At 63.3% G+C, this 23,021-nt stretch overlaps 2 protein-coding genes across 9 annotated transcripts in view; both read left to right on the top strand.

Moving 5' to 3' along the window:
* Positions 1 to 14,458, top strand: part of PNPLA7 (patatin like domain 7, lysophospholipase) — an 88,479-nt gene extending 74,021 nt beyond the window's left edge. For 2 of the 8 annotated variants that reach the window (XM_017339067.4, XM_089323156.1), the window contains exons 22-35: positions 1,351 to 1,414; positions 1,631 to 1,799; positions 4,739 to 4,921; positions 5,623 to 5,741; positions 9,220 to 9,376; positions 10,736 to 10,852; positions 10,940 to 11,009; positions 11,298 to 11,414; positions 11,986 to 12,134; positions 12,408 to 12,560; positions 12,638 to 12,748; positions 12,832 to 12,916; positions 13,532 to 13,632; positions 13,736 to 14,066. In XM_017339067.4, coding sequence (XP_017194556.4) covers positions 1,351 to 1,414; positions 1,631 to 1,799; positions 4,739 to 4,921; positions 5,623 to 5,741; positions 9,220 to 9,376; positions 10,736 to 10,852; positions 10,940 to 11,009; positions 11,298 to 11,414; positions 11,986 to 12,134; positions 12,408 to 12,560; positions 12,638 to 12,748; positions 12,832 to 12,916; positions 13,532 to 13,632; positions 13,736 to 13,837 — 1,697 coding nt within the window. In that variant the 3' untranslated portion in view covers positions 13,838 to 14,066. Of the gene's footprint in view, positions 1 to 1,350; positions 1,415 to 1,630; positions 1,800 to 4,738; positions 4,922 to 5,622; positions 5,742 to 5,844; positions 6,071 to 9,219; positions 9,377 to 10,735; positions 10,853 to 10,939; positions 11,010 to 11,297; positions 11,415 to 11,985; positions 12,135 to 12,407; positions 12,561 to 12,637; positions 12,749 to 12,831; positions 12,917 to 13,531; positions 13,633 to 13,735 lie in introns of those variants that run through there. The other 6 variants (XM_089323165.1, XM_089323151.1, XM_089323161.1 and 3 more) reach the window with 6 other exon arrangements.
* A 6-nt stretch (positions 14,459 to 14,464) lies between these two features.
* Positions 14,465 to 23,021, top strand: NSMF (NMDA receptor synaptonuclear signaling and neuronal migration factor). Its single transcript, XM_051838880.3, has 15 exons — positions 14,465 to 14,672; positions 14,878 to 14,939; positions 15,518 to 16,018; positions 16,682 to 16,757; positions 17,761 to 17,829; positions 18,493 to 18,545; positions 18,808 to 18,897; positions 19,072 to 19,196; positions 19,330 to 19,413; positions 19,506 to 19,539; positions 19,616 to 19,686; positions 20,997 to 21,076; positions 21,199 to 21,301; positions 21,756 to 21,831; positions 21,940 to 23,021. The coding sequence occupies exons 1-15, from the start codon at positions 14,602 to 14,604 to the stop codon at positions 22,035 to 22,037; spliced, it is 1,593 nt and encodes a 530-aa protein (XP_051694840.1). The 5' UTR covers positions 14,465 to 14,601; the 3' UTR covers positions 22,038 to 23,021.

Raw genomic sequence — 23,021 nt, 5'->3', positions numbered from 1 at the left:
TACAGTTATTCTTGAACTTCACTCAAGAGAGTAAAGAACTGAGTTGGTCCAAGGCTACCCAGAGGGCTGCAGGGCTCAGTCACGCTGAGCCCTGTTCCAGGGAGACCAGACTCGGCGCTGTGCTGCCACTCCCTTGCCAGCGGTCAGATGTCCCGGCTGCTCACCTTTGCTTACGAGCGCGTTCGCTGAGTGGGGGTCCAGCCTGGAGTCTGTTTTCTGCTGGCACTTTGAGGTGCTGTTCCCTTTCCGCCAGGCTGGCAGCGAATGTCCAGGCTGCAGCAGGAGTGGGGCAGTGGCCTGGCTGGACGCCTGCTGCAGCCATAGCCCCGGAGCTGGCCACAAGTGCTGGAGCTGAGCTGTCTTCTGCCCTCCAGAGGGCAGGACCCCCGTGAGGCATGGAGGCCCCCTGCCCAGGGCCTGTCCATGCCCTTCTCCTCGCCTCCCTACCAAGGACCTGAGACAGATCTCTCAGGAGTGGAGGTGGTGAGCACCGTGGGACAGGCGGCAGCTGGAGCCCGGGCCACCGCTCTGGCCTGACTGCTCCCCTCAGAGCTGCCCAACTCTAGGCAGCAGACGCACACTGAGGGATCCCCGTGAGCCTCAGGCTGCACCTCCCCTTGCTGCAGCCAGATGTGGCCCCCACTGTGTGCTGCTGTGCAGAGCTGACATTAGGTAGAGGATGCCCAGGCTGTGGGGTGCTCCTGCCCTGGGCGTCCTGTCTCATGCAGTCACCGCAGGACAGGAGCAGTCCCACCTGTGAGCAGGGGAGTGCAGTCCCCTCAGCGCGCATCTGCTGCCTCATCCCCGAGCCCCTGCAGGGGCGTCTGCACTTGGATCTGGCCGTGCGCCTCGGGTGGTGGGGGCGTTCCAGTGAGCCCCTGCCTCCGTAAGGCGCGTCCTCTTCTGGAGGCTGCTGAGATGGGAGAGAGTAACGCCCGTCACTTACTTGTCACTCCTTGGAAAGCTCCTGCACCGTCGAAGGGGCTGCAAGGCTGCCACAGCCCTCCCAGCCCACCACGCCGATGGCAGGGTGGACGGCCTGTGTGCCGCCAGAGCTCCATGGGGCAGCTCCTCCTGAGCCCCCGGTGGGCTTTCTGCCGCTGGCTGTAGCTGGGCTTGGAGACACAGAGCACAAAGCTCAGGGCTCCTGCTGCCCCTGATCAGCCTGAGTCCCTCACCTCTGGGAGGCCCAGAGAGGCTGCTGGAGCCTCCTGGAGGGCAGAGGGTGTGGTCCCCTCGGCCCCAGGCGCTTCCCCTGCCCGCCCAGAAGGCCAGAAATGGCTTGGCAGGCACTTCCGGGGGAGCGCTGCCTAGGGAGGACTTGCTCTTGTCCACCTCACTTGTCCTCAGGTCCAACGCTGCTGCTGACCAGCGACAACATAAAGCAGCGCCTTGGCTCGGCGGCTCTGGACAGGTATGGTGGTTGAGGCGCCCACTGGTGCTGTGCAGAAACCAGCCTGGCTGTACCCGGGCGTCTGCATGCCTGCTGTGCTGCGTGTGGGTGGGGTTCCACCAGACCCCGTCCTCTCTGACTGCCCTGTGAGAGGGGCAGTGCCCCTGAAGGCGCAGGACTCCCAGGGAGGGCCCCCTGGGAGCCTGCCTCAGAGGCTGAGCGCCCCGTGCCCGGCAGCGTCCACGAGTACCGGCTGTCCAGCTGGCTGGGCCAGCAGGAGGACATCCACCGGATCGTGCTCTACCAGACGGACAGCACACTCACACCCTGGACTCAGCGCTGCGTCCGGCAAGCCGACTGCGTCCTCATCGTGGGCCTGGGCGAGCAGGAGCCTCTGCTGGGCGAGGTGAGCTGGGGGCCTGGGCCCCTCCTTCCCCTGGACCCCCTTCTCTGAGAGGACGGGTAACGAGCTTCGGGAGCGCAGCACTGTGCCCCCGCCAGTGTTCACACAAAGCCTCTGTCCTTGGTGGCCTCTCGTGGACTCGGAGCCCTGGTTTATTTTTTGTGCTTTTTACAGCCTATGTGTCAAGCACCCTTTTCTGGGTTTCAAGTTTTATAACAATGCCCTATTTTTAAAACTCATTTAGTTGTTTGAGAGACAGAGTTCCCATCCACTCGTTCACTCTCCAAATGCTCATTGCAGGAGCTGGGAGCTCAGTCCAGGTCTTCAAGAGCCCGGCCAAGTAGACCGTCACCATTGTCCCCCCAAGGTTCACCCCGGCAGGAAGCTGGAATCAGGAGCTGGCACTGTGGCGTGGCAGGCTAAGCCTCTGTCTGCAGCACCAGCAGCCCATATGGGCACTATTTTGAGACCCACCTGCTCCAGTTCTAATCCAGCTCCCTGCTGATGCACCTGGGAAAGCAGTGGAAGATGGCCCAAGTGCTTGAGCCCCTGCACCCAGGTGGGAGGCCTGGAAGAAACTGGAGGCTCCTAGCTTCAGTCTGGCCCAACCCTGGCTGTTGGGGCCATTTGGGGAGTGAACCAGCAAATGGAAGACATCTCTCTCTGTCTCACCTCATCTCTCTGTAACTCTGCTTTACAAGTAAATAAAAAATATGCTGGCGCCATGGCTCACTTGGCTAATCCTCTGCCTGCGGTGCCAGCACCCCAAGTTCTAGTCCCAATTGGGGCGCTGGGTACGAGTCCTGGTTGCTCCTCTTCCAGTCCGGCTCTCTGCTGTGGCCCGGGAGGGCAGCAGAGGATGGCCCAAGTGCTTGGGTCCCTGCACCCACATAGGAGACCAGGAGGAAGTACCCAGCTTTTGGCTTTGGATTGATGCAGCGCCGGCTGTAGCGGCCATTAGGGGAGTGAACCAATGGAAGGAAGACCTTTCTCTCTGTCTCTCTCTCACTGTCTAACTCTGCCTGGCCAAAAATAAATAAATAAATAAATAAATCTTAAAAAAAAAAAAAAAAGGAACTGGAGCCAGGAATTGAACCCAGGCACCTGTCCACTCCCAATAATGCCCTATTTTATTTAATGTTTACTTGTTTAGTTTTTATCTGTTTGAAAACAGAGGGAGAGGGGGAGAGAGAGAGAGAGAGAGAGAGAGAGAGAGAGAGAGGTATCTCCCATCCATCGGTTCGCTCCCTGAATGCACACAACAGCCAAGGCTGGGCCAGATCAGGCTGAAACCAGGAGCCTGGAACTCCATCGGGGTCTCCTCCATTGGGGTCTCCTCCATCGAGGTCTCCCCATGGGTGGCAGGGACCCAGTACTTGAGTGTCACCTGCTGCTTCCTAGGGTGCATTAGCAGGAAGCTGGGTCAGAAGTGGAGCAGCCAGGACGTGAACCTGCGCTCCCATCCAGGGAGCAGGAGTCCTGCTCCACCACGTCTGCCCCCACGTTGCCCTATTTCACGTGGCTGTGAAGTGTTCTTTTTCCCTCCTCCATGTCGTTCCCTCATGTTTAAGGTTGCTGAGTTTGTGAGCACGGCGCCATCTGCTTTTGCTTTTTCCGCTGGTGGTCCGGGAAGCTGTTTCTGGGTGGCGAGCTGTGTGCAGGGTGCCTTTGGGCACCCACATGGCAGAGCCACTGACTTCAGAGGGGGCAGATGTCACCAGAATGCTTTCCCCACTGCGTTTGAATTGTCCCTTGCTGCGTGGCTACCGGGGAGGCCGTGGGCCTGCAGCCTTCCCAGCATGGTGAGCAGGACTAGAATGTTCACCTCGAGTTGGCTTTCCCAGCTCCCTCTGCTCCCTGCTCTGCCTCCTCACACACCTCTGCCTGCCTGCCTAATCCTGGGGCAGCTAAAAATGGCTCCTCTCTGATGTGTGCTCCTGTTGTGCAGGGTGACGCTCCTTCCCAGGGTGAGTGTGCGTGTGCTCCTGTTGTGCAGGGTGACGCTCCTTCCCAGGGTGAGTGTGTGTGCTCCTGTTGTGCAGGGTGACGCTCCTTCCCAGGGTGAGTGTGTGTGTGCTCCTGTTGTGCAGGGTGACACTCCTTCCCAGGGTGAGTGTGCGTGTGCTCCTGTTGTGCAGGGTGACGCTCCTTCCCAGGGTGAGTGTGATGTGCTCCTGTTGTGCAGGGTGACGCTCCTTCCCAGGGTGAGTGTGATGTGCTCCTGTTGTGCAGGGTGACGCTCCTTCCCAGGGTGAGTGTGTGTGCTCCTGTTGTGCAGGGTGACGCTCCTTTCCAGGGTGAGTGTGATGTGCTCCTGTTGTGCAGGGTGACGCTCCTTCCCAGGGTGAGTGTGATGTGCTCCTGTTGTGCAGGGTGACGCTCCTTCCCAGGGTGAGTGTGCGTGTGCTCCTGTTGTGCAGGGTGACGCTCCTTCCCAGGGTGAGTGTGATGTGTGCTCCTGTTGTGCAGGGTGACGCTCCTTCCCAGGGTGAGTGTGCGTGTGCTCCTGTTGTGCAGGGTGACACTCCTTCCCAGGGTGAGTGTGTGTGCTCCTGTTGTGCAGGGTGACGCTCCTTCCCAGGGTGAGTGTGTGTGCTCCTGTTGTGCAGGGTGACACTCCTTCCCAGGGTGAGTGTGTGTGCTCCTGTTGTGCAGGGTGACGCTCCTTCCCAGGGTGAGTGCGTGTGCTCCTGTTGTGCAGGGTGACGCTCCTTCCCAGGGTGAGTGTGCGTGTCTGTTGTGCAGGGTGACGCTCCTTCCCAGGGTGAGTGTGATGTGTGTTGCTGGGGCCGCACTCCAGCAGCAGAGAGAGGAGGCCTCTCCCACCCCCAGCTCCCAAGCAGCACGCGGAGCGCAGTCGTCTGCTCTCAGGCCCTCTGTCCTGCCTGGGCCTGGGCCTAGGCCTGGGCCTGCGCCACTGACCCTAGGTCTGTTCCTACCAGCTGGAGCGGATGCTGGAGAACTCGGCCGTGAGGGCGCAGAAGCAACTGATCCTGCTGCACCGGGAGGAGGGCCCGGCACCCGCCCGCACCGTGGAGTGGCTCAACATGCGGAGCTGGTGCTCAGGTCACCTGCACCTCCGCTGTCCACGCCGCGTCTTCTCCCGCAGGAGCTTGCCCAAGCTGGTGAGGCCCGGCGGAGCAGCCCAGCACAGGCTCCTGGGCTCCTGCCTGCCTGCCCCGAGGCCGTGCCATTTATTTCCTGAACACCTAGGGTGCTCTTTCTCTCCCTGATTCCCCAGCCTCTGAATTCTCGGGGGCCTCCTCTTGCACGCATGTGCTGGCTAGGAGCTTGTCCTCCCTAGGGCTTGACCTTTGGGAATCTCATGCCTGAGCCCTGCAGATAGGACGAGGCCCAGCATGGCGGAGGCACGAGCAGAGAGAGGCCACCATGGGCCAGCAGGCCCTGAAACACAGGCCTGACAGCAGGGTGAGGGGCAGGCACTGAGGTGGCCTTGGGGTGCCTCGTCCTTGATCCAGAGGCGCCCGCTCGGTAGGGTGCCTGCAGCCCTCCCCAGCACCGCAGCCTGCCCGGACCCACGGCATGGTGGATAACGTCCTCGTGGCTGCTTTCGCCTGAGCCAGTGCGCACAGGCTTACTGTCCCCAACGGGGGCCCCGGGGACAGCTCTGCGGAGCTGCGTGGTCTCCAGTGCTGGGTGGCACTCACTGTCTGCCGACAGCTTCCCCCAAGGGAGCGGCCCCACCTGGGCGCCAAGGTGCTCCCAGGACCTCGGTTCAGGTATAGAAGCGCAGCAGTGCAGACAGGATGCAGGGGTCGGGGGGGCGCCCTGCACCAGCCCTGCCCTCCGCTGGCCCCTCTCCCAGGCGGAGATGTACGAACGCGTCTTCCAGCGGACCCCAGACCGGCACTCGGATTTCTCCCGCCTGGCACGGGTGCTGACGGGCAACGCCATTGCCTTGGTGCTTGGGGGAGGGGGAGCCAGGTGAGTCCCCGCCCCCAGTGTGGGGAGGCAGTGACGGGCACCCCGGAGGCAGGGCACTGCGAGGATGCTGATGTGTGCCGGGCCGGACCGCACCCCTGACCAGGCGTTGGAAGCACTGGCACGGAGGGCGCCTCTCATGCCCGCTGAGGAGCACCGCTGCCTCCGCCTCTGGCTTGCCTGTCAGCCACCGCCCCCTCCTCTGAAAGTGCTGCGTCCTTCCCTTTGCCCGTCTTCCCGCCAGGCTCCTGGTGAGCTTCTTCCCGCTTTCATGCTCGCGTTGTACAGCAGCGATCTGATCTGCTCACGAAATAGCAAAGCTTTCTCCAGCTCCTCCGACTGTGAGTTCCTTAAAGCACCCTTAGCCCAAAGAATTCCTGCCCTGATGGCATGAGTGCTCACCACCTTCTCCCAGACCTACAGAGAGGTTTGCAGGGGGCAGAAGTGGGGCCCGGAGCATCATGGGCACAGTGAGGTGAGGCAGGTGCCTGCAGGTGAACCATATGCCAGAGGGCAGGTGACGACTGAGAGCCAGGCCGGGGCCTCCTCATGGGACAGCAGCATTGCCCGGGGAGGAGCCCTGTGTGTGCTGAGGCCTGGCCCCGCTGGACCCCAGCACGAGCTGGTGGACAGGATGAGAGCTAAGCCCACTGGCCTGGAGACCTGAATGTAGGGGCCAGACCGCCTGCGGGCCCCGCCTTGGCTTGAGAGCCTCAGAGATGCAGGCTCAGGGGAGGACCCAGGTCTCCTACGTCCAGGGCAGTGAGTGGCCCAGGGCCATTGGGCCTGGTTTTCAGGCCAGGTCTAGTGTTTTTAATCCAAGAGTGGTTTTAATCAGGGCGATACTTGGAAGCTGTGTGGTAGCAACCTCCTCCCACCATGCCTGCCCCAGATCCAGCCACTCCCTACATTTTCAGCCATCTGCCCCTTCTGGGTACCAAAGCCATATTCTCATTAATGTGGGTTTTAAGTTTTACTTGGTGACTTTCTAACCCCCTTGAACACAGAGTCTGTCTCTCCATCTGTATCTGTCTGCAGTCTACACATCCATCATCTGTCTGTCATCCATCCATCACCCCTCCAGTGCCCATGCGTGTCTCCCTCCCTCCCACTCCACTCTAGTGTGGTGTACCGCCAGCCAAGCCACTCACTGCACACACTGTTACTCTAAGCCATGCCACATACATATCGGGTCTGCATCCATTCCCTGGGGTTAATAAGTGTTGGGTTTTCCATTTGCTCACTTTTCTGGGTGCTGGAAGCACTCAGACACACCAAGCCGCCTGTGTTTATCCTGCTCAGGAGTTCTTGTCCCTGAGGCCCTCTGGCTGCCCCAGTCTCTTTTGCTGGCTTTCTAGAATTTTCCCTCACCTCTCCCGTGTTCAGTTTCATTTCCTGCATTCTGTGTCTTCCACTTTCTTAACAGAACACTCACTTTTGTGAATACGTAGTCATGCAAATGTCCTTGAGATGCATGGGAAGTAAAAGTTTTAAGACCATGCATGTCAGAAGTCCTCATGTTACTGTCATTGATGATAGCTTTGCTGGGTATGGAATTCTAGATGGGATCAGTTTTCCCTGGGGATTTGAAGGCGTGAGTCCATTGTCTTGCTGTTGTGGACCTTGTGAGAAGTTCCACTGGATTCTCAAGTCCTCAGAAGTTCTCTGCAGGTTTTTCTGAGAGTGTCCCTGTGTGCCTGATGGGGTTCACCCCTCGTTCCCTACACTGGACTCCCCGTCAGCCCTTTCAGACCTGGGACTTGTGAACTCCTACTCTGGGAAACCTTTTATTTTCAAAAATATTTACCTCTGCCTTTTTTCTCTTCTCTCCCTTGAAGTGTCTCGTGGTAAGATGCTGGCTTTCCGGATAGACCCTCCAGTTCCGTCTTTCCCCCCTGTTCCCACATTGGCCTTTTTGCTCTGCTGTCTCCACGCATCCAGGCAGGGTGGTGATTCTGTGGGGGTTCTAGCGGCAGGACTTGCTGTCCACCTGGTTGGCCCACTCCACGGGGTGTCTCCGAGACGCCCCTGTGCCAGTGTGGTATCACTGAGCAGGGTCCCGTCACACCCCCGCTGTCCCATCTGCTCTTCCTGCTGGATGTTGGTTTGTTTCATGTTCTGGTTATCACCAACAAAACCGTTACAAGCGTTCTTATACAGGTCTTCCGGTGAATGGATGTTTTCTTTCCTCTCGTGGTGGGGCGGTACATTATCTCTCTTGTGCCTGACCTCACGCGCCAGCCCAGCCAGGGTACGAGCCCTGCTGGCTCTGGGCACTGTCCATGTTTTAGACTGCGGACGTTGTGGTGGGTGTGGTGTCACCTTCTTCTCCTGGGCTTCGTGTACCTGCTCCTGTGGCCTACACAGCTCCCGCCGGCGGGACGGTGCTGGTATTCTCAAGCTGGAAGAGCGCCGTGTGCACTCCGTCTGCAGGTGTCCTGCGACACCCACTTCTCGCCCATCCTGTCTCAGGCCTGGGCCCCCATCAAGTCTTCAGATAGCTGTCTGACCGTATGAGCAGCGAGTTTCCAGTTCTGTGTGGCTGTCACTTCTGCTGTTTTGTTTTTCTTTTAAGATTTATTTTATTATTTACTTGAAACTCAGAGTTACACAGAAAAAGAAGAGGCAAAGAGAAAGAGATAAAGAGAGAGAGAAAGAGAAAGGTCTTCCACCTGCTGGTTCACTCCCCCAGATGACTACAACGGCTGGAGCTGCACCAATCCAAAGCCAGGAGTCAGGAGCTTCTTCTGGGTCTCCCACGTGGGTGTAGGGGCCCAAGGACTTGGGCATCTTCTACTGTTTTCCAAGGCCATAGCAGAGAGCTGGATCGAAAGTAGAGCAGCCAGGACTTGAACCGGCACCCACATGGGATGCCAGCACTGCGGGTGTCAGCTTTACCTGCCCCTAAGCATGGAGATTTTAAAGCTGAGCCCTGATATTTGTTATCTGGGTTTGCTCTGGTCCATTTCCATTGTCTGTTTTCTGGCTTCCTGTATCACGATGTAGTAGTCATTGTGTGAGAAAACAGCAGCAGTAATTCGAGGTCCTGGACGGTGACTCCGGCGGGTTGCAAAGGTGCAGGCAGACCTGGTCTCTGAGGGCAAGGCTCCGCCTGCCTCCTGGAAGTTGCCCTCAGGCCTCTGCCGAGAGCCATCCCTCCACAGAGCCCTCAGCTCCAATGTCCCCTACCCTACCTGTGTCCAGCAAGGCCCTGTTCAGTTTCCCAACCTTCTGGACACTGTTGGGGTCAGCAGATTTTGCAGGTAGAAAAGGCCAGATGCTGGCCTCTGGGGACACCCTTGTGCCATCTCAGCCCCTCCAGGAAAAATATTTAAGTTGTGTACAAACTCCCTGAGTGCTTCCTGGCCTCATTATCTGTGCAGGGCTTGGGCACTGGGTTGCCCTGGGGTCTCTGTGGGGCACAGCCGGGGGCTGGTCCCGGTGATAACATTCACTCCTCACGTGTTCCTGGCTGGTGCAGAGGCTGTGCCCAGGTGGGCATTGTCAGGGCCCTGGCAGAGTGCGGCATCCCCGTGGACATGGTTGGAGGGACATCCATTGGGGCCTTCATGGGCGCCCTGTACTCCGAGGAGCGCAGCTACAGCCAGATGCGGATCCGGGCCAAGCAGTGGGCTGAGGTACGCTGTGGGGGCTGGGACGGCATCGGGACCCTTGGCCTCTGGCTCTGGGGGCCTCAGGAAGGGGAGCAGGGGCTGGGTTGTAGTGGGAGGCGTGGTTCTGTGCCTGGGGTCTGAATGATGACACTGGAGGGTTGTGTGCAGCTCGCAGCCCTGGAGGCAGACGCAGCCATCATGCAGGGCCCCAGGGCAAGGCCCCCAGACCCGTCAGGAGCAGCAAGGAGTGAGGGGAGGCCAGGGCCAGAACCTCTCCTGGGGTTTGCCTCAGGAAGCTGAGGCATGGCGGTGTGGGTGGTGCTGGGGCAAAGGCTGCTGGGAGTGGGGGGGGGCTGCTCTGCTGTCAGTCTGCCCCACGCTCCTGGGGCACAGTGTGAAATGCAGTGGGTGGGACGGTGCGGGCCCTGGTGGTGGTAGGAGTGTTGCAAGTATCTGTGTCCTTCAGAAAGAGCAGACTTCCTGAGGGCACTGCTGCTGCTCCAGAAATGGTCACCTGGTTACCCCTCAAGGTGGCTGCCCAAGAGCGGGCACCACTGCCCAGAGCTGTGTCCCAGGCTGTGTCCACTGGGGCAGAGGGCAGCTTCAGGAGAACTCAGCCCCAGGCTGGGGCAGCCCCCTCTCTTCCCCTTCCGTCCAGGCTGGTGCTGGGGCAGCTGTGGGGGTGCTTGAACTCAGGGCCTCCCGGCATCGGGGGTGTCCCCATACCAGGGAAGTGTAGTGGTCCAAGCTGTCCTGGGCCCCACTGTCCAGCAGCACCCATCAACTGAGGGACTCTTTGGTCTGAGCACATGGGCCTGTCCTGGCTCCTCCCCACCCCGTCCGCTGCAGGCTTGGCGTGCAACAGCAGAAGGCCCTTCCTCCCCTTCCCTGCTCCGAGAGTCAGAGGCCGGCCTTGAGGCCAGGCATGCTGGGAGTGAGGCCACTGATGCATGAGGCCCGCCCACCACAGGGTCTGCTTGGCCTCCATCCTCATGAGGAAGACAGGCCTTGGTCCCACCCAGAAGGAGCCACTGAGGGAGAGCCGGGCTTGGGCAAGATCCCCGCAGCCCCCAGGGCCCTGATGGCGTGTCATCACACTGGGCCTCACTGGTCACCAGGGCCAGCCTTGGGGCTCTGACCTCTCCTCACCACTCAGCATCCCACCTGGGCTCCCGTCAGTGAGCAGGCAAACAAGGAAGCCCCAGCTAGCTATAAGGGCTGAGTTGGAGAGGCCCACAGGGTCCCTCAAGGGCCCCAAGGGGTGGGCCATGTCCCAGCCTCCAGGCCCCGGGGGCTCCACCACCCTCTGCCACCTTGTGCTCGGGCCCAGCTGCGGGTCCTGCGGTTGAGCTGTGAGTCAGCAGCGGCCTCTTGTGCCTGTAGGACAGGACGTCGATAGTGAAGACGGTGCTGGACCTGACCTACCCCATCACGTCCATGTTCTCGGGTGCCGGCTTCAACAGCAGCATCTGCAGCATCTTCAAGGATCGGCAGATTGAGGTGCGTTCCACAGCAGGGACCCCCCACAACAGGGCTGCCCTCGGACCCCCACAGTGGGAGAAGAGGCTGAGCCTGTCCTCCCCACAGGACCTGTGGCTCCCCTACTTCGCCGTCACCACTGACATCACGGCTTCTGCCATGCGGGTGCACACGGATGGTAAGCCCCACCCTCCACACCCTGGGCCTGGTGGCTGCTGGGAGGCAGTGGGCACAGGCAGATCTATACTCGGAGGACAGGGGGAGGGACAGGGCCTGGAGCTGAGACCCCACGGCTGGGAGGGGCATTCGGGGCAGGAGGAGGAGGAGGAGGGCACAGCAGGGGTGCCAGCCTGGTGCTCTTAGAGGAGGTGGGACCTGTCCACTCAGGGACTGACCAGATCTGATGCAGGGGACAGCAATGGTGCCCTGCCTGCCCCTCCTCCCACTCGCCCACTCTCCCCTCCAGGCTCTCTATGGCGTTATGTGCGTGCTAGCATGTCCCTGTCGGGCTACATGCCCCCACTCTGCGACCCCAAAGACGGACACCTGTTAATGGACGGGGGCTACATCAACAACCTTCCAGGTACGCGGTGGCGACGAGTCCACCCCAGCACGGCCCAGATGCCTCAGCCGCTCCGCCCCGTGGCTGCCTGCCACAGCCGCCTCCACCCTGGGAAGGCTGGAGTGATACACGCTTTTCTTGGTGTGTGCCAAGGGAAAATATCATGCTGGCGTCAGAGCAGAGCCTCGTACAGCCCAGAGAACACACGCACGCACACGCCAGGCCACAGGTGCTCTGTGCTCCCAGCATATGGCTCTGCCTGTCAGCCCCGCAGTGTCCAGAACAAAGGCCAAGTAGAGAACCCGGCAGCAATTAGGCCCCATCTGTGCTCACAGCCAGACCTTAATGCCTGCAGGCGACAGGTTTGCTGCCGGCAACGCCACACCTGTCACCTGTTGCACATGTGATCGGAGGCCAGCATACAGTTCCATGTACACGTCTGCCCGCAGAGCTGGGCACATGAGGGTGGAGAGGAGATCCAGGGCCCCTGTTCCAGGCCTTGAATACCAGGGAGGCAGGCAGTGCCCTGGCCCCACCCCCCGGCTCTGTGTGTCCATCCTGGGTGATGACCACAGCCACCTCTCATACCCAGCGGATGTGGCGAGATCCATGGGGGCAAAAGTGGTGATTGCCATCGACGTGGGCAGCCGGGACGAGATGGACCTCACCAACTATGGCGACGCCCTGTCGGGGTGGTGGCTGCTGTGGAAACGCTGGAACCCTTTGGCCACGAAGGTCAAGGTGGGCACGTCGCCTGCGGATGGGGTCACTCCCCTGTGGCCTCTTGCTGCAGCCCCCTTGCCCTCTGTCCTGAGTCCAGCAGGTCTGGGGTCATCCCTGTGCAGGCTCTGAGGCCCAGTCTGGGGAAAGGGAGGACAGTGCGAACAGGCAGAGGGGCTCACAGCTCACCAGGGCACACCAGGATGGGGGGAGGCCTTCAGAGCCATTGTGCACCCCGGGCTAGCACCTGGGACAACAGGGGCAGAGGCGGGAGACTCGGCGCTGTGCCGGCAGGTGCTGAACATGGCAGAGATCCAGACCCGCCTGGCCTACGTGTGCTGCGTCCGGCAGCTGGAGACAGTGAAGAGCAGTGACTACTGCGAGTACTTGCGGCCCCCCATCGACGGCTACGGCACCCTGGACTTCGGCAAGTTCAACGAGATCTGCGTGAGTGCCCCTGGCTGCCGGGACGGGCATCTCCGTGGGGGCTCCCCGCACCTCCCAACTGCCCTGGGTGTTTGCAGGAAGTGGGGTACCAGCACGGCCGGATGGTGTTTGACATCTGGGCTCGCGGTGGCGTGCTGGACCGGATGCTGCAGGACCGGCAGGGAGCCAGCAGGAGACAGGCCTGCTCGGTGAGTGCCCGTGTCCCCCGCCTGCCCCCAGAGGCGCTCTCAGAGGGGGCACGTGGAATCACCACCTGCTGGCCTCAACGCAGACCCTCGCCTGCCCCAACGCCTCTTTCACTGACCTCGCCGCGATCGTGTCCCGCATCGAGCCTGCCAAGGCGGCCGCTGTGGACGGTGAGTTGGACGCCAGGGCGAGGGCCTGCCCTGCTGAGGGTGATGGCGTCAGCTGACGCCACGTGGGGACGAGCGGGGCCCCATCTGCTCTCAGGCACCTGTACTTGGGCTTCACCGGCTAGGAAGCTTGACCAGTGCTCACCGCATTTTGCCTCTGGCCTGCGTTCACCACACCTTAGAGCTGGGGGGAAAACCACCCCCCAACCTGAGCCAGCAGGAGCTGACAGGGAGGAATGGCCAGCTCTGTCCCCAACAAGGGTCCTGCACCAGCTGGCGGCCCACAGCCTCCCCATGAAGCAGAGTGGGGCCCTGTGGCTGCCCCAGGCCCTGCCCTGCCTGCATGGGCCAGGCGACTGGGATGCTGTGTGGGGTGGGTGGGGGGTCTTGTGCACCCCGTGTCTGTGGAAGACCCAGCAGGTGTCCGGCTTGGTAAGGCCCACAGTGGACAAGCGGGTCCCAGCTGCTGGGCCTGCCTTGCTGGTGCACCGGCAAGTGCTCTGTCCAGTAGTCCCAGGACAGGTGGCTTTGGTGGCAGTGCAGGGAGATCAAGGGCTGAGGTCTGTGGCTCCTCCCTGCCTCTGGGTTTCACAGCCGCTGTCCCCCTCTCTGCTGCAGACGAATCAGACTACCAGACTGAGTACGAGGAGGAGCTGCCCGACGTACCCCAGGATGCATATGCGGACTTCCAGAGCACCCGCGAGCGGGGCTCTGACTCGGTGAGCTTCTGGGCCCCGCCCCACCCAAGGCATTGCTCCCCGCAGGCCCTCGGGGTGCAGCCGCCCAGCTGCGCTGCACCCCGACCACCTGCTCTGTTTGCAGGAAGATGAGCTCTCACCTAGGCATCGACACCCAGGTCTGGGTTCCCCACAACCTGCCCAGGACTCATCAGGCCCCTGGCTGATGGCCTGCCCTGGCACCTGAATCCTGCGTCTCCCCAGGGAGACCGAGGCCCTGGCAGCTGCTGAGGCCTCCCCTCCCTGAAGGCCGGCCAGGGAGTCCAGCTCTCCTGGGGCCCCCCGGGGCGGGGCCGAGGCTCCTCGGCTTCTTCTCACTCTGGCACCCCCTGCCCATCCACAGCACCCTGGGGCTGTGCCAGGCCCCCGCGGGCTGAACTGGCATCAATAAAGGTAGATGAGACTACGACACGTCATCCCTGTGCAAGGTCACTGCCCGCGGCCCGGTCGTCTCCCCTCTTCCAAGGCTGGCAGGGTGGTGCCCAGGGTCTGGATGAAGCTGGGGACCCCCCCCACGCCCGGATGAGCCCCTCAGATGCCCAGGCCTCGCTCACCCTGGATCTGGTCGGGTGCTGACCTAAGTACTCCTCTGGGAGCAGGGGACCCTGTGCTATAAGAGCGGGACCCCACCCTGGGAGGCCCTGGGCCCCGGGGCCTTGCAGTCACCTGACCTCAGGCCTCAGTTTCTCAGCTCTGCGGCCCCGCCCAGGACCACGCCCTCCCGTGACGTCACGGAGGCGGAGCCACCGCCCCCGACCGGGCCGCTGTCTCCGCGGCTGCCGGTGCTGCTGCTGCGGGACACCGAGTGCCCGGCGCTGCCATGCAGGGCCCGGGCCCGACCCTGGCCGCGAGCGCGAGCAGAGGCACGACCCCCGGCGCGGCGAGGCTGCCCCGGCGGAGGCGGCGGGCGCGGGGCGCGCTCTGAGCCGGGGATGCGCCGCCGCCTCGGCCATGGGCGCCGCCGCCTCCAGGAGGAGGGCGTTGAGGAGCGAGGCCATGTCCTCGGTGGCGGCCAAAGTGCGGTGAGTGCGGCGGCCGGGGCCTCCCCGTGCTGGCGACCCCATCCCACAGCAGACGGGGCGGGGGGGGGGTGGCTGAGCGGGAGGGGACTGAGGGCTTCGGCGCCGCCAGGGTTCGTGCAGCTCCTTGCGGCCCTGGGTTGGGGTCTGGCAGGTGCCGGAGGCGGGGCTGCTGCCCTGACTGTGGCCGGCCCTGTCCACCCCACAGAGCAGCCCGAGCGTTCGGAGAGTACCTGTCCCAAAGTCACCCTGAGAACCGGAATGGCTCAGGTAGGGGCGCGGGAGGCAGTGCCAGGGTGGAGTCCGAGGCCCCCCCAACCCGCGGACGCTGCCCCCTGCCCCAGGCCAGGCGCAGGCCAGGCTGTGCTGCTGTGCGTGGGCCCCGATGCCCTGCTGGGCTGCTTCCTCATCCCCTGCCCTCCCTGGCCCAGAGCCCCCGAGGAGCTGGATCACTCATCACCATGGCACCCACCCAGCCTGGGCCGTTGGCATGGCAACAGGCCTCCTGGCACCCCCAGGGCTGGCACCACTGTCTCCGAGGGCCAGCTGGCTGGGGGGAGGGGAGGAGTCGGCACCAGGCTCGCGGTGCTGTTGCAGCCTGGGGGGTGGCCTGCTTGTTCCCACCCCCATCAGACACGCAGAGGTCGTGTGGCGGACGCCCTGCTCCCAGCACAGACAGGAGGGATGAGGGGCGGGCCAACACTTCTCAGAAGGCGTCAAGGCCTTGGGCTTGGGCAGCCTGAGCCCCCAGGCAGGCCAGGTGCCTGTGGGATGTTCCCTGCCCGCAGTGTGCTTAGACTGGGAGGCCGGGCCAGCAGGCTGCAGGCTCACCTGTGCCTCTCCCCCAGACCACCTGCTGGCCGATGCCTACTCTGGCCACGACGGGTCTCCTGAAATGCAGCCAGCCCCCCAGAACAAGCGCCGCCTCTCCCTTGTCTCCAACGGCCGCTACGAGAGCAGCGTCTCAGAAGAGGGGGTCAGCGGGAAGCAGGCTGGCGAGGGCCCCCAGCCCCGTGTGTACACCATCTCCGGGGAGCCCGCCCTGCTGCCCAGCCCGGAGGCCGAGGCCATCGAGCTGTCTGTGGTGAAGGGGCACAGGCAGCGGGAGCGGCACTCTCACCACCACAGCCAGCCCCTGCGTGCCAGCCCCGGCAGCAGCCACGAGGACGTGAGCAGGCCCTGCCAGAGCTGGGCGGGCAGTCGCCAGGGCTCCAAGGAATGTCCCGGCTGCGCCCAGCTGGCCCCCAGTCCCTCTCCTCAGGCCTTTGGCCTGGACCAGCCGCCTGTGCCCGAGGCGTCTGGCCACCACAAGAAGCTGGAGAGGATGTATAGCGTCGATGGAGCGTCTGGTGAGAGGCCTGTTTCGGGCAGGCGTGGGCGGGACCAGCTAGCATCCCGGTGATCGGCTGTGACAGCAGCAGCCACCGAGGCTTGGAACAGCTGAAGGGGTGCCCAGATCCCAGTGTGCAGCAGCAGGATGGGCCCATGGGGTTCTGCCTCCCCCTCCCTCCCTGAACCATGGCCTCCGGCAGCTCCTCCACACACACCTCTGTCAGGCCCCATGGTTGGCTTTGGCCTTGCCAATACCAGGTCAATCAGGGTGCTCCCCAAGAGGGGCTAGGAGGGTCTTGGGGATGCCAGCAGTCCTGGCCCATCAGAAGGCGAGGCTGCCTTGGGAAGTGCCCTGGTCCCCTCCCCATGCCCGCTCTGCCTGCCGGCTGCTCTGGGCCTCAAGGAAAGGATGTGGGGGCCCAGAAAAAGCAACAGCCCTCAGCAAGGTGGGCTCCACCCTCAGTGCAGACCTCCAGTTTATCCTGGAGGGGGCCAGGAGGGGGAGGGTCTGGCCAGGCTGACATCCGAGCCTTGGGGCTCCAGGCGCCCCTGGAGAGACTTGCTTTCTGTGGCGCGCCCTTCATGCCAGCCAGCTGGAGGGCTCAGACAGCAGCCCCAAGGCCTGAGGGTGTGACCTGAGCCCCCGCCCACCCCAGCGGCTTTCCTCCTGTCCCTTGTAGATGACGGCCCCATCCGCACCTGGTTCCCCAAGGAGAACCTCTTCAGCTTCCAGACAGCAACCACAACTATGCAAGCGTGAGTCGTGCACCCACTCAGGATAAGGGCCAGGCCACCTCTTCCTGGCACGCAGGAAATGCTGACGAGCCTTTCCTGGCCTCTGAGCAGCCCCGGGCACCCACACGGTGCCAGGTCTGCCGGGCAGGGCAGGCTGAGGCTCCTCCCCTCTGCCGGTGTCCCTGCTCTGGGGACCTGACCCTGGCTGCAGTGGGTGGAGCCATCAGTGGGGTGGAGCGGGGGAGGTTCTCCTGCCCCTGCCCCACCTCCTGGCCCTGTGTCTGCCTCTCACACCCGCCGAAGGGCAGCCTCCTCCTGGTTCCCGTGTGCCACAGGTGGTCACAATTTAGGGGTCTTTACCTTTGACCTACATCGGGGTTTTCTGTCACAGGGCTCCTTCCAGGGACGGACCTTTGCTGCAGGGGCCCCCATGCCCTAGAAGCTCCGCAGCTCTCTCCTACCCCCAGGCTCAGGCTCCTGTCCCAGAATGCTCCTCCCTCTTCCCCCCACCCCCAGCCAAGCCTGGCCAGGGCAAAGCACCGGGCACATGGGCCCAGTGGCCTCAGCTTCCACTGCCCTTTTGGGACTGGCACATGGCACACTCAGTTGGTGGCTGGGGTGCCGTGAGGGACCCTCCGAGTCACTGAGCAGCGGGGGCCCTGTGGGCTGGGGGCTCAGGGGAGGCACGGGGCTGAGGCTCATTGTTTCTTCTCTCTCACGCTCTCCCCTTCCCTTCCCGCCTCCGTCTTCAGCATCTCGTAAGTATCCACGAGACTGCCCCTAAGGGCACAGCGGCCATGCCTGGGGGGGTCCTCCCATCCCCAAATAGGTCTGGTCAGTGCTGTGCCTGTGGGCCCGGCTCCCGGCAGGCACCAGGCCACAAAATGGGCGCGCGGGAGCCGGGCCTCGGACAGAGCCAGGCAGGCCGGACACCCACTGGGCCCTCTGCTTGTGCCTCTGTCCCCACGTCTGTGTCCCTCCTGCCTCCGGCCAAGGGCAGTGCTGACTTGCGGCGGTTTCCCAGGGTGTTCAGGGGCTACGCGGAGAGGAAGCGCCGGAAACGAGAGCATGATTCCGCGTCTGTAATCCAGAGGTAGGGCCTGCCAGCCACTTGCCACCAGGGTCCCTCTCTGGTCTGTGCTGGCCTGGCCTGGGCCTGCCCTGCCACAGCCCTGAGGGGGGAAGGGTGAGGCAACCACTGGCCTGGCCCTGCTCTGGTGACTTGGCAAGCAGGAGAGCCAGGTGGCGGGCCCCACCTTGGAGGGTGCACTGACAGTGGAACTGTGCCGGCTGGCCCACTGGTTTCGGCCTGAAGCACAGAGCCTACGCACCCCCGCCCCAGCAGCCTGAGATGTGCGGGGGAGGGGGATTTGTTGTCCTGGGCCTTGGGCCTCCGCGGGCACACAGTTTGGGGGAAGAAAGGACCTGCCTCCTCCGTGGCCGGGGGCACAGTAGGGAAGGAGCTCCCGCAGGCTCCACGCCAACCTGGGGGTGTGCAGAGGGGACAAGGGCCCCAGCGCTGGGCAGGTGGCAGCTGCGGAGGGGTCACCAAGCGTGGGAGCAGCTGGGCTGCTCGTGGACAGCCTCGGGGGACGCCCTGGAGGGGTCTCAGGAGTGGTGGAGGGGCAGGGCTTGCATTTGCCCCGGGCGGTGGGGGAGAGCGTGCAGGGGTGCTGGGAGGGTGTGAGCTGAGCACCGGCCATGTCCTGGGCCCACCAGTCATGGCCCTCATCAGCCGCCATGCTTCCTCCCCCAGGAACTTCCGCAAACACCTGCGCATGGTCGGCAGCCGGCGGGTGAAGGCCCAGAGTAAGTGCCGGGCAGGGGGTGCTGGGCGGCGCTGCGCTTGGCCGCAGGGGGCTTCGCGCGCTGCTGGCAGCCCTGGACGGTGGGTCTGCGGGCGCCTCTCAAGTTCCGCCCCTACCTGGTCGGCCTGCAACCCGGCCCCACCGCGGCACCCGACCGCCCCGCAGCCAGCCCAGTCTTCCCGCTCGGCCTGTGGGCTCCCCGGCCACGCCCCCGCAAGGCCCCGCCCCTGCTTGCTAACAGGGATTTTGCGCCCGCCCTGCAGCGTTCGCTGAGCGTCGGGAGCGGAGCTTCAGCCGGTCCTGGAGCGACCCCACCCCAATGAAAGCCGACACTTCCCACGACTCCCGAGACAGTAGGTGTCCCAGCGCCTCCCCCCCCCAGCTCCCGCCCAGGCCCCTGAGTCCCCCCAGGGCCGCTGGGCGTCTGTGTCTTTGCTCCCAAGCCCGTTCACCTGCCCAGCAGTGCTGGGCAGGGCATCCTGGGGGCCGTGGCATGCTGAGCCCCACCCCCCACCCCGGCCCCTCAGGCAGTGACCTGCAGAGTTCGCACTGCACGCTGGAGGAGGCCTTTGAGGACCTGGACTGGGAGACAGAGAAGGGGCTGGAGGCTGCGGCCTGCAACACGGAGGGGTTTGTGCCCCCCAAGGTCATGGTAAGGCCGGCGCAGCGCTTGCGGGAGGTGCCCTGGTGGAGGGGCTCCCCTTCTGAGAGCCCCAAGACCAGGTCCGCAGGTGGCTCCGGGCGCGGTGCGGGCTGGGCCCTGAGCTGCCCTCTGTCTTTGCCAGCTCATCTCCTCCAAGGTGCCCAAAGCCGAGTACATCCCCACCATCATCCGCAGGGACGACCCCTCCATCATCCCCATCCTCTACGTGAGTGCCCCCGCCTCCTCCCCACAGAGGCCCTGGCTGCCTGCGGTGCCCAGAGCGCCCTGACATGGCCCTGTGGCTATGTCTGTCCCCAGGACCACGAGCACGCAACGTTCGAGGACATCCTGGGTACGTGTCCCGCTGACCCCCAACTCCGGGCGCTGGGCTGGGAGGAGGGGCCGAGCTCACACCACTCTGCCTGCAGAGGAGATAGAGAAGAAGCTGAACACCTACCACAAGGGGGCCAAGATCTGGAAAATGCTCATCTTCTGCCAGGTGGGCTCCTCCCCATCCCACCCTGGGGGGGCTGGGGGTGTGTGTCAAGGGTGTGTGACTGCGTGTCAGTGTGTGTGAGCACAAGTGTGATGTAAGTACAGGTGTGTGGCTGTGTGTGTGCAGGTGTGAGTGCAGGGTGTGACTGAGTATAGGTGTGTGGCTGTGAGTGCAGGGTGTGACTGAGTGTAGGTGTGTGGCTGAGTGTAAGTGCCGGTGTGTGAGTACAGCGTGTGAGTATGAGTGCAGGGTGTGACAGAGTCTAGGTGTGTGGCTGTGAGTGCAGGGTGTGAGTGTGAGTGCAGGGTGTGACTGCAGGTGTGTGTGAGTGCAGGGTGTGACTGCAGGTGTGTGGCTTTGAGTGCAGGGTGTGAGTGTGAGTGCACGGTGTGACTGCAGGTGTGTGTGAGTGTGGGGTGTGACTGAGTGTAGGTGTGTGGCTGAGTGTAAGTGCCAGTGTGTGAGTACAGCGTGTGAGTGTGAATGCAGGGTGTGACAGAGTCTAGGTGTGTGGCTGTGAGTGCAGGGTGTGACTGCAGGTGTGTGGCTTTGAGTGCAGGGTGTGAGTGTGAGTGCACGGTGTGACTGCAGGTGTGTGTGAGTGCAGGGTGTGACTGAGTGTAGGTGTGTGGCTGTGAATGTAAGTGCAGGTGTGTGAGTGCAGGCTGTGAGTATGTGAGTGCAGGGTGTGACTGCAGGTGTGTGTGCAGGTGTGAGTGCGGGGTGTGACTGAGTTTAGGTGTGTGGCTGGGTGTAAGTGCAGGTGTGTGAGTGTAAGTGTGTGGATGTGAGTGTAGGTGTGTGGCTGTGAGTGCAGGGTGTGAGTATGTGAGTGCAGGGTGTGGTGTGGGCATAGGTGTGCGAGTGTGAGTGCAGGTGTGTGTGCAGGGTGTGACTGAATGTAGGTATGTGGCTGAGTGTAAGTGCCAGTGTGTGAGTGCAGGTGTGTGGCTGTGAGTGCAGGGTGTGACTGCAGGGTGTGGCTGTGACTGCATGGTGTGACTGCAGGGTGTGGCTGTGAGCACCGGGTGTGAGTGCAGGGTGTGAGTATGTGAGTGCAGGGTATGACTGCAGGTGTGGCTGTAACTGCAGGGTATGGCTGTGAGTGCAGGGTGTGCAGGTGTGTGGGTGTGAGTTCAGGGTGTGAGTATGTGAGTGCGGGGTGTGACTACAGGTGTGTGGCTGTGAGTGCAGGGTGTGGGTGTGACTGCAGGTGTGTGGCTGTGAGTGCAGGGTGTGGCTGTGAGTACCGGGTGTGACCGCTGTGAGCCTGTGCAGCCGCACCCTGAAGCCCTGACCTTGGCCTCTTTCAGGGAGGTCCCGGACACCTCTATTTGCTCAAGAACAAGGTGGCCACCTTTGCCAAAGTGGAGAAGGAAGAGGACATGATCCAGTGAGAGGGGCCGGGGCCTGGGCTGGGCGGCTGGAGGCAGAGCCTGGGCCCCCTCCTGCCACAGAGATCTCTGGTTCACCCGGGGTCCTGGCTGAAGCCCCTGTCGCGCCCCCTCCCACCAGCTTCTGGAAGCGGCTGAGCCGCTTGATGAGCAAGGTGAACCCCGAGCCCAACGTCATCCACGTCATGGGCTGCTACATCCTGGGAAACCCCAACGGAGAAAAGGTGAGGCCCCTGCCCCTTCAGCCCCGGGGAACCCTGTGCTGTCCAAGCCAGGCCTCCCACCTCCCCACCCCTGCCCCTTCAGCCCCGGGGAACCCTGTGCTGTCCAAGCCAGGCCTCCCACCTCCCCACCCCTGCCCCTTCAGCCCCGGGGAACCCTGTGCTGAGCCAAGCCAGGCCTCCCACCTCCCCACCCCTGCCCCTTCAGCCCCGGGGAACCCTGTGCTGTCCAAGCCAGGCCTCCCACCTCCCCACCCCTGCCCCTTCAGCCCCGGGGAACCCTGTGCTGTCCAAGCCAGGCCTCCCACCTCCCTACCCCTGCCCCTTCAGCCCCGGGGAACCCTGTGCTGAGCCAAGCCAGGCCTCCAACCTCCCCACCCCTGCCCCTTCAGCCCCGGGGAACCCTGTGCTGTCCAAGTCAGGCCTCCCACCTCCCCACCCCTGCCCCTTCTTGCAGCTGTTCCAGAACCTCAGGACCCTCATGACCCCCTACAGAGTCATTTTTGAGTCCCCCCTGGAGCTGTCGGCCCAAGGTGAGTGAGCCCATCCTGGGGCCCAACTTGGGCGCGATGGGGCATCCCCGAGGGGTGGGGTCGGGGGTGCCCTGGCCTGAGCTCCAGGCCCCGCCCTCTCCTGCCCAGGCAAGGCCATGATCGAGACCTACTTTGACTTCCGGCTGTACCGCCTGTGGAAGGGCCGCCAGCACTCAAAGCTGCTGGACTTCGACGGCGTCCTGTGAGGGGCACGGGCCACCGCCGGTCACCGCCAGGCCACTTCTCTGGACCGGGGAACCTGGGGCTGGGCCGGCCCGCATACCCAGGACCCCGTGGCTCTGCTGCTCCCCAGAGCCGCTTCAGGGACCCTCAGACACTGCTCAGGTTCTCGTGGGGTCTGGTCCTCACTGCACGGACAGGCGCAGAGGCCACAGCCCCGGGGGCCAAGGGGGATCTTGCCCTGTGGCCAGTGACACTGGGCCGCCAGGCCCCGCCCTGCCCTGCCCTGCCTCGCCTGGAGGCTGCAGCACTGGGAGTCCCCTCCCTGGGGTTCATAGAATAAGTGCAATTTCCTACCCCGAAACAGTCCAAGGGACGCAGCGTTACTCGTCAACTAGTCGAGCACCGAGCTACTAGTTCCCACGTAGACAGCCTGGCCCAGCGGCCACTGCTGTTCAGCTCCCGTGCCCTGCCCTCAGCCCTGCCCTCTCTGATCACCAGCACCAGGGCAGCCGTGTGTGGTGCCGGCGCCACCGTCAGTGCCAGGTCTGATCGTCCGCTTTACTCTTCTGCCGCCCCCTGCTCACTCTGACCTCAGCCGGCCCAGCAGGGGCGGCCTGGGCAGCAGGAGGGCCAGGCTCGGCTTTGCCCTTTGCAAAGGCTCTGGGGACAGCCCCTCCCCATCTTTTTGAGCCCACCCAGCTGTCGCGTTGCTGCTGTTGAGTTCAGCTTTGGCAGCCTCGTCTGGAGGCCGGGTCCCAGCACAGGCCGGGGGTGGGGTGGGGGGTCGGCCGGGGCTGGCCTGGAGGGTGCACACCGTGAGCCCCGTTGCTGGTGGACTGTGGGAACCCCTGGCTGGGCAGGGCTCGTGTATATAACTGGGGCTTGGGGGCAGGCCCCCCTTTCACAGAGCCTGGGGTCCCAGCCCAGGGAAGGGCAGGGGAGGGGGCCGGGCTATGGACAGTGTACGATCCCCTTAGAGTGACCATTAAACCTGACCCTGCGCTGCG

This window comes from Oryctolagus cuniculus, chromosome 1 (assembly GCF_051225735.1).
Source record: "Oryctolagus cuniculus isolate XC-2025 breed Fujian yellow rabbit chromosome 1, ASM5122573v1, whole genome shotgun sequence".
Classification (NCBI taxonomy): domain Eukaryota; kingdom Metazoa; phylum Chordata; class Mammalia; order Lagomorpha; family Leporidae; genus Oryctolagus; species Oryctolagus cuniculus.
The sequence above is the reverse complement of the archived record's forward strand: the minus strand, read 5'-3'. Positions and strand labels throughout refer to the sequence as shown.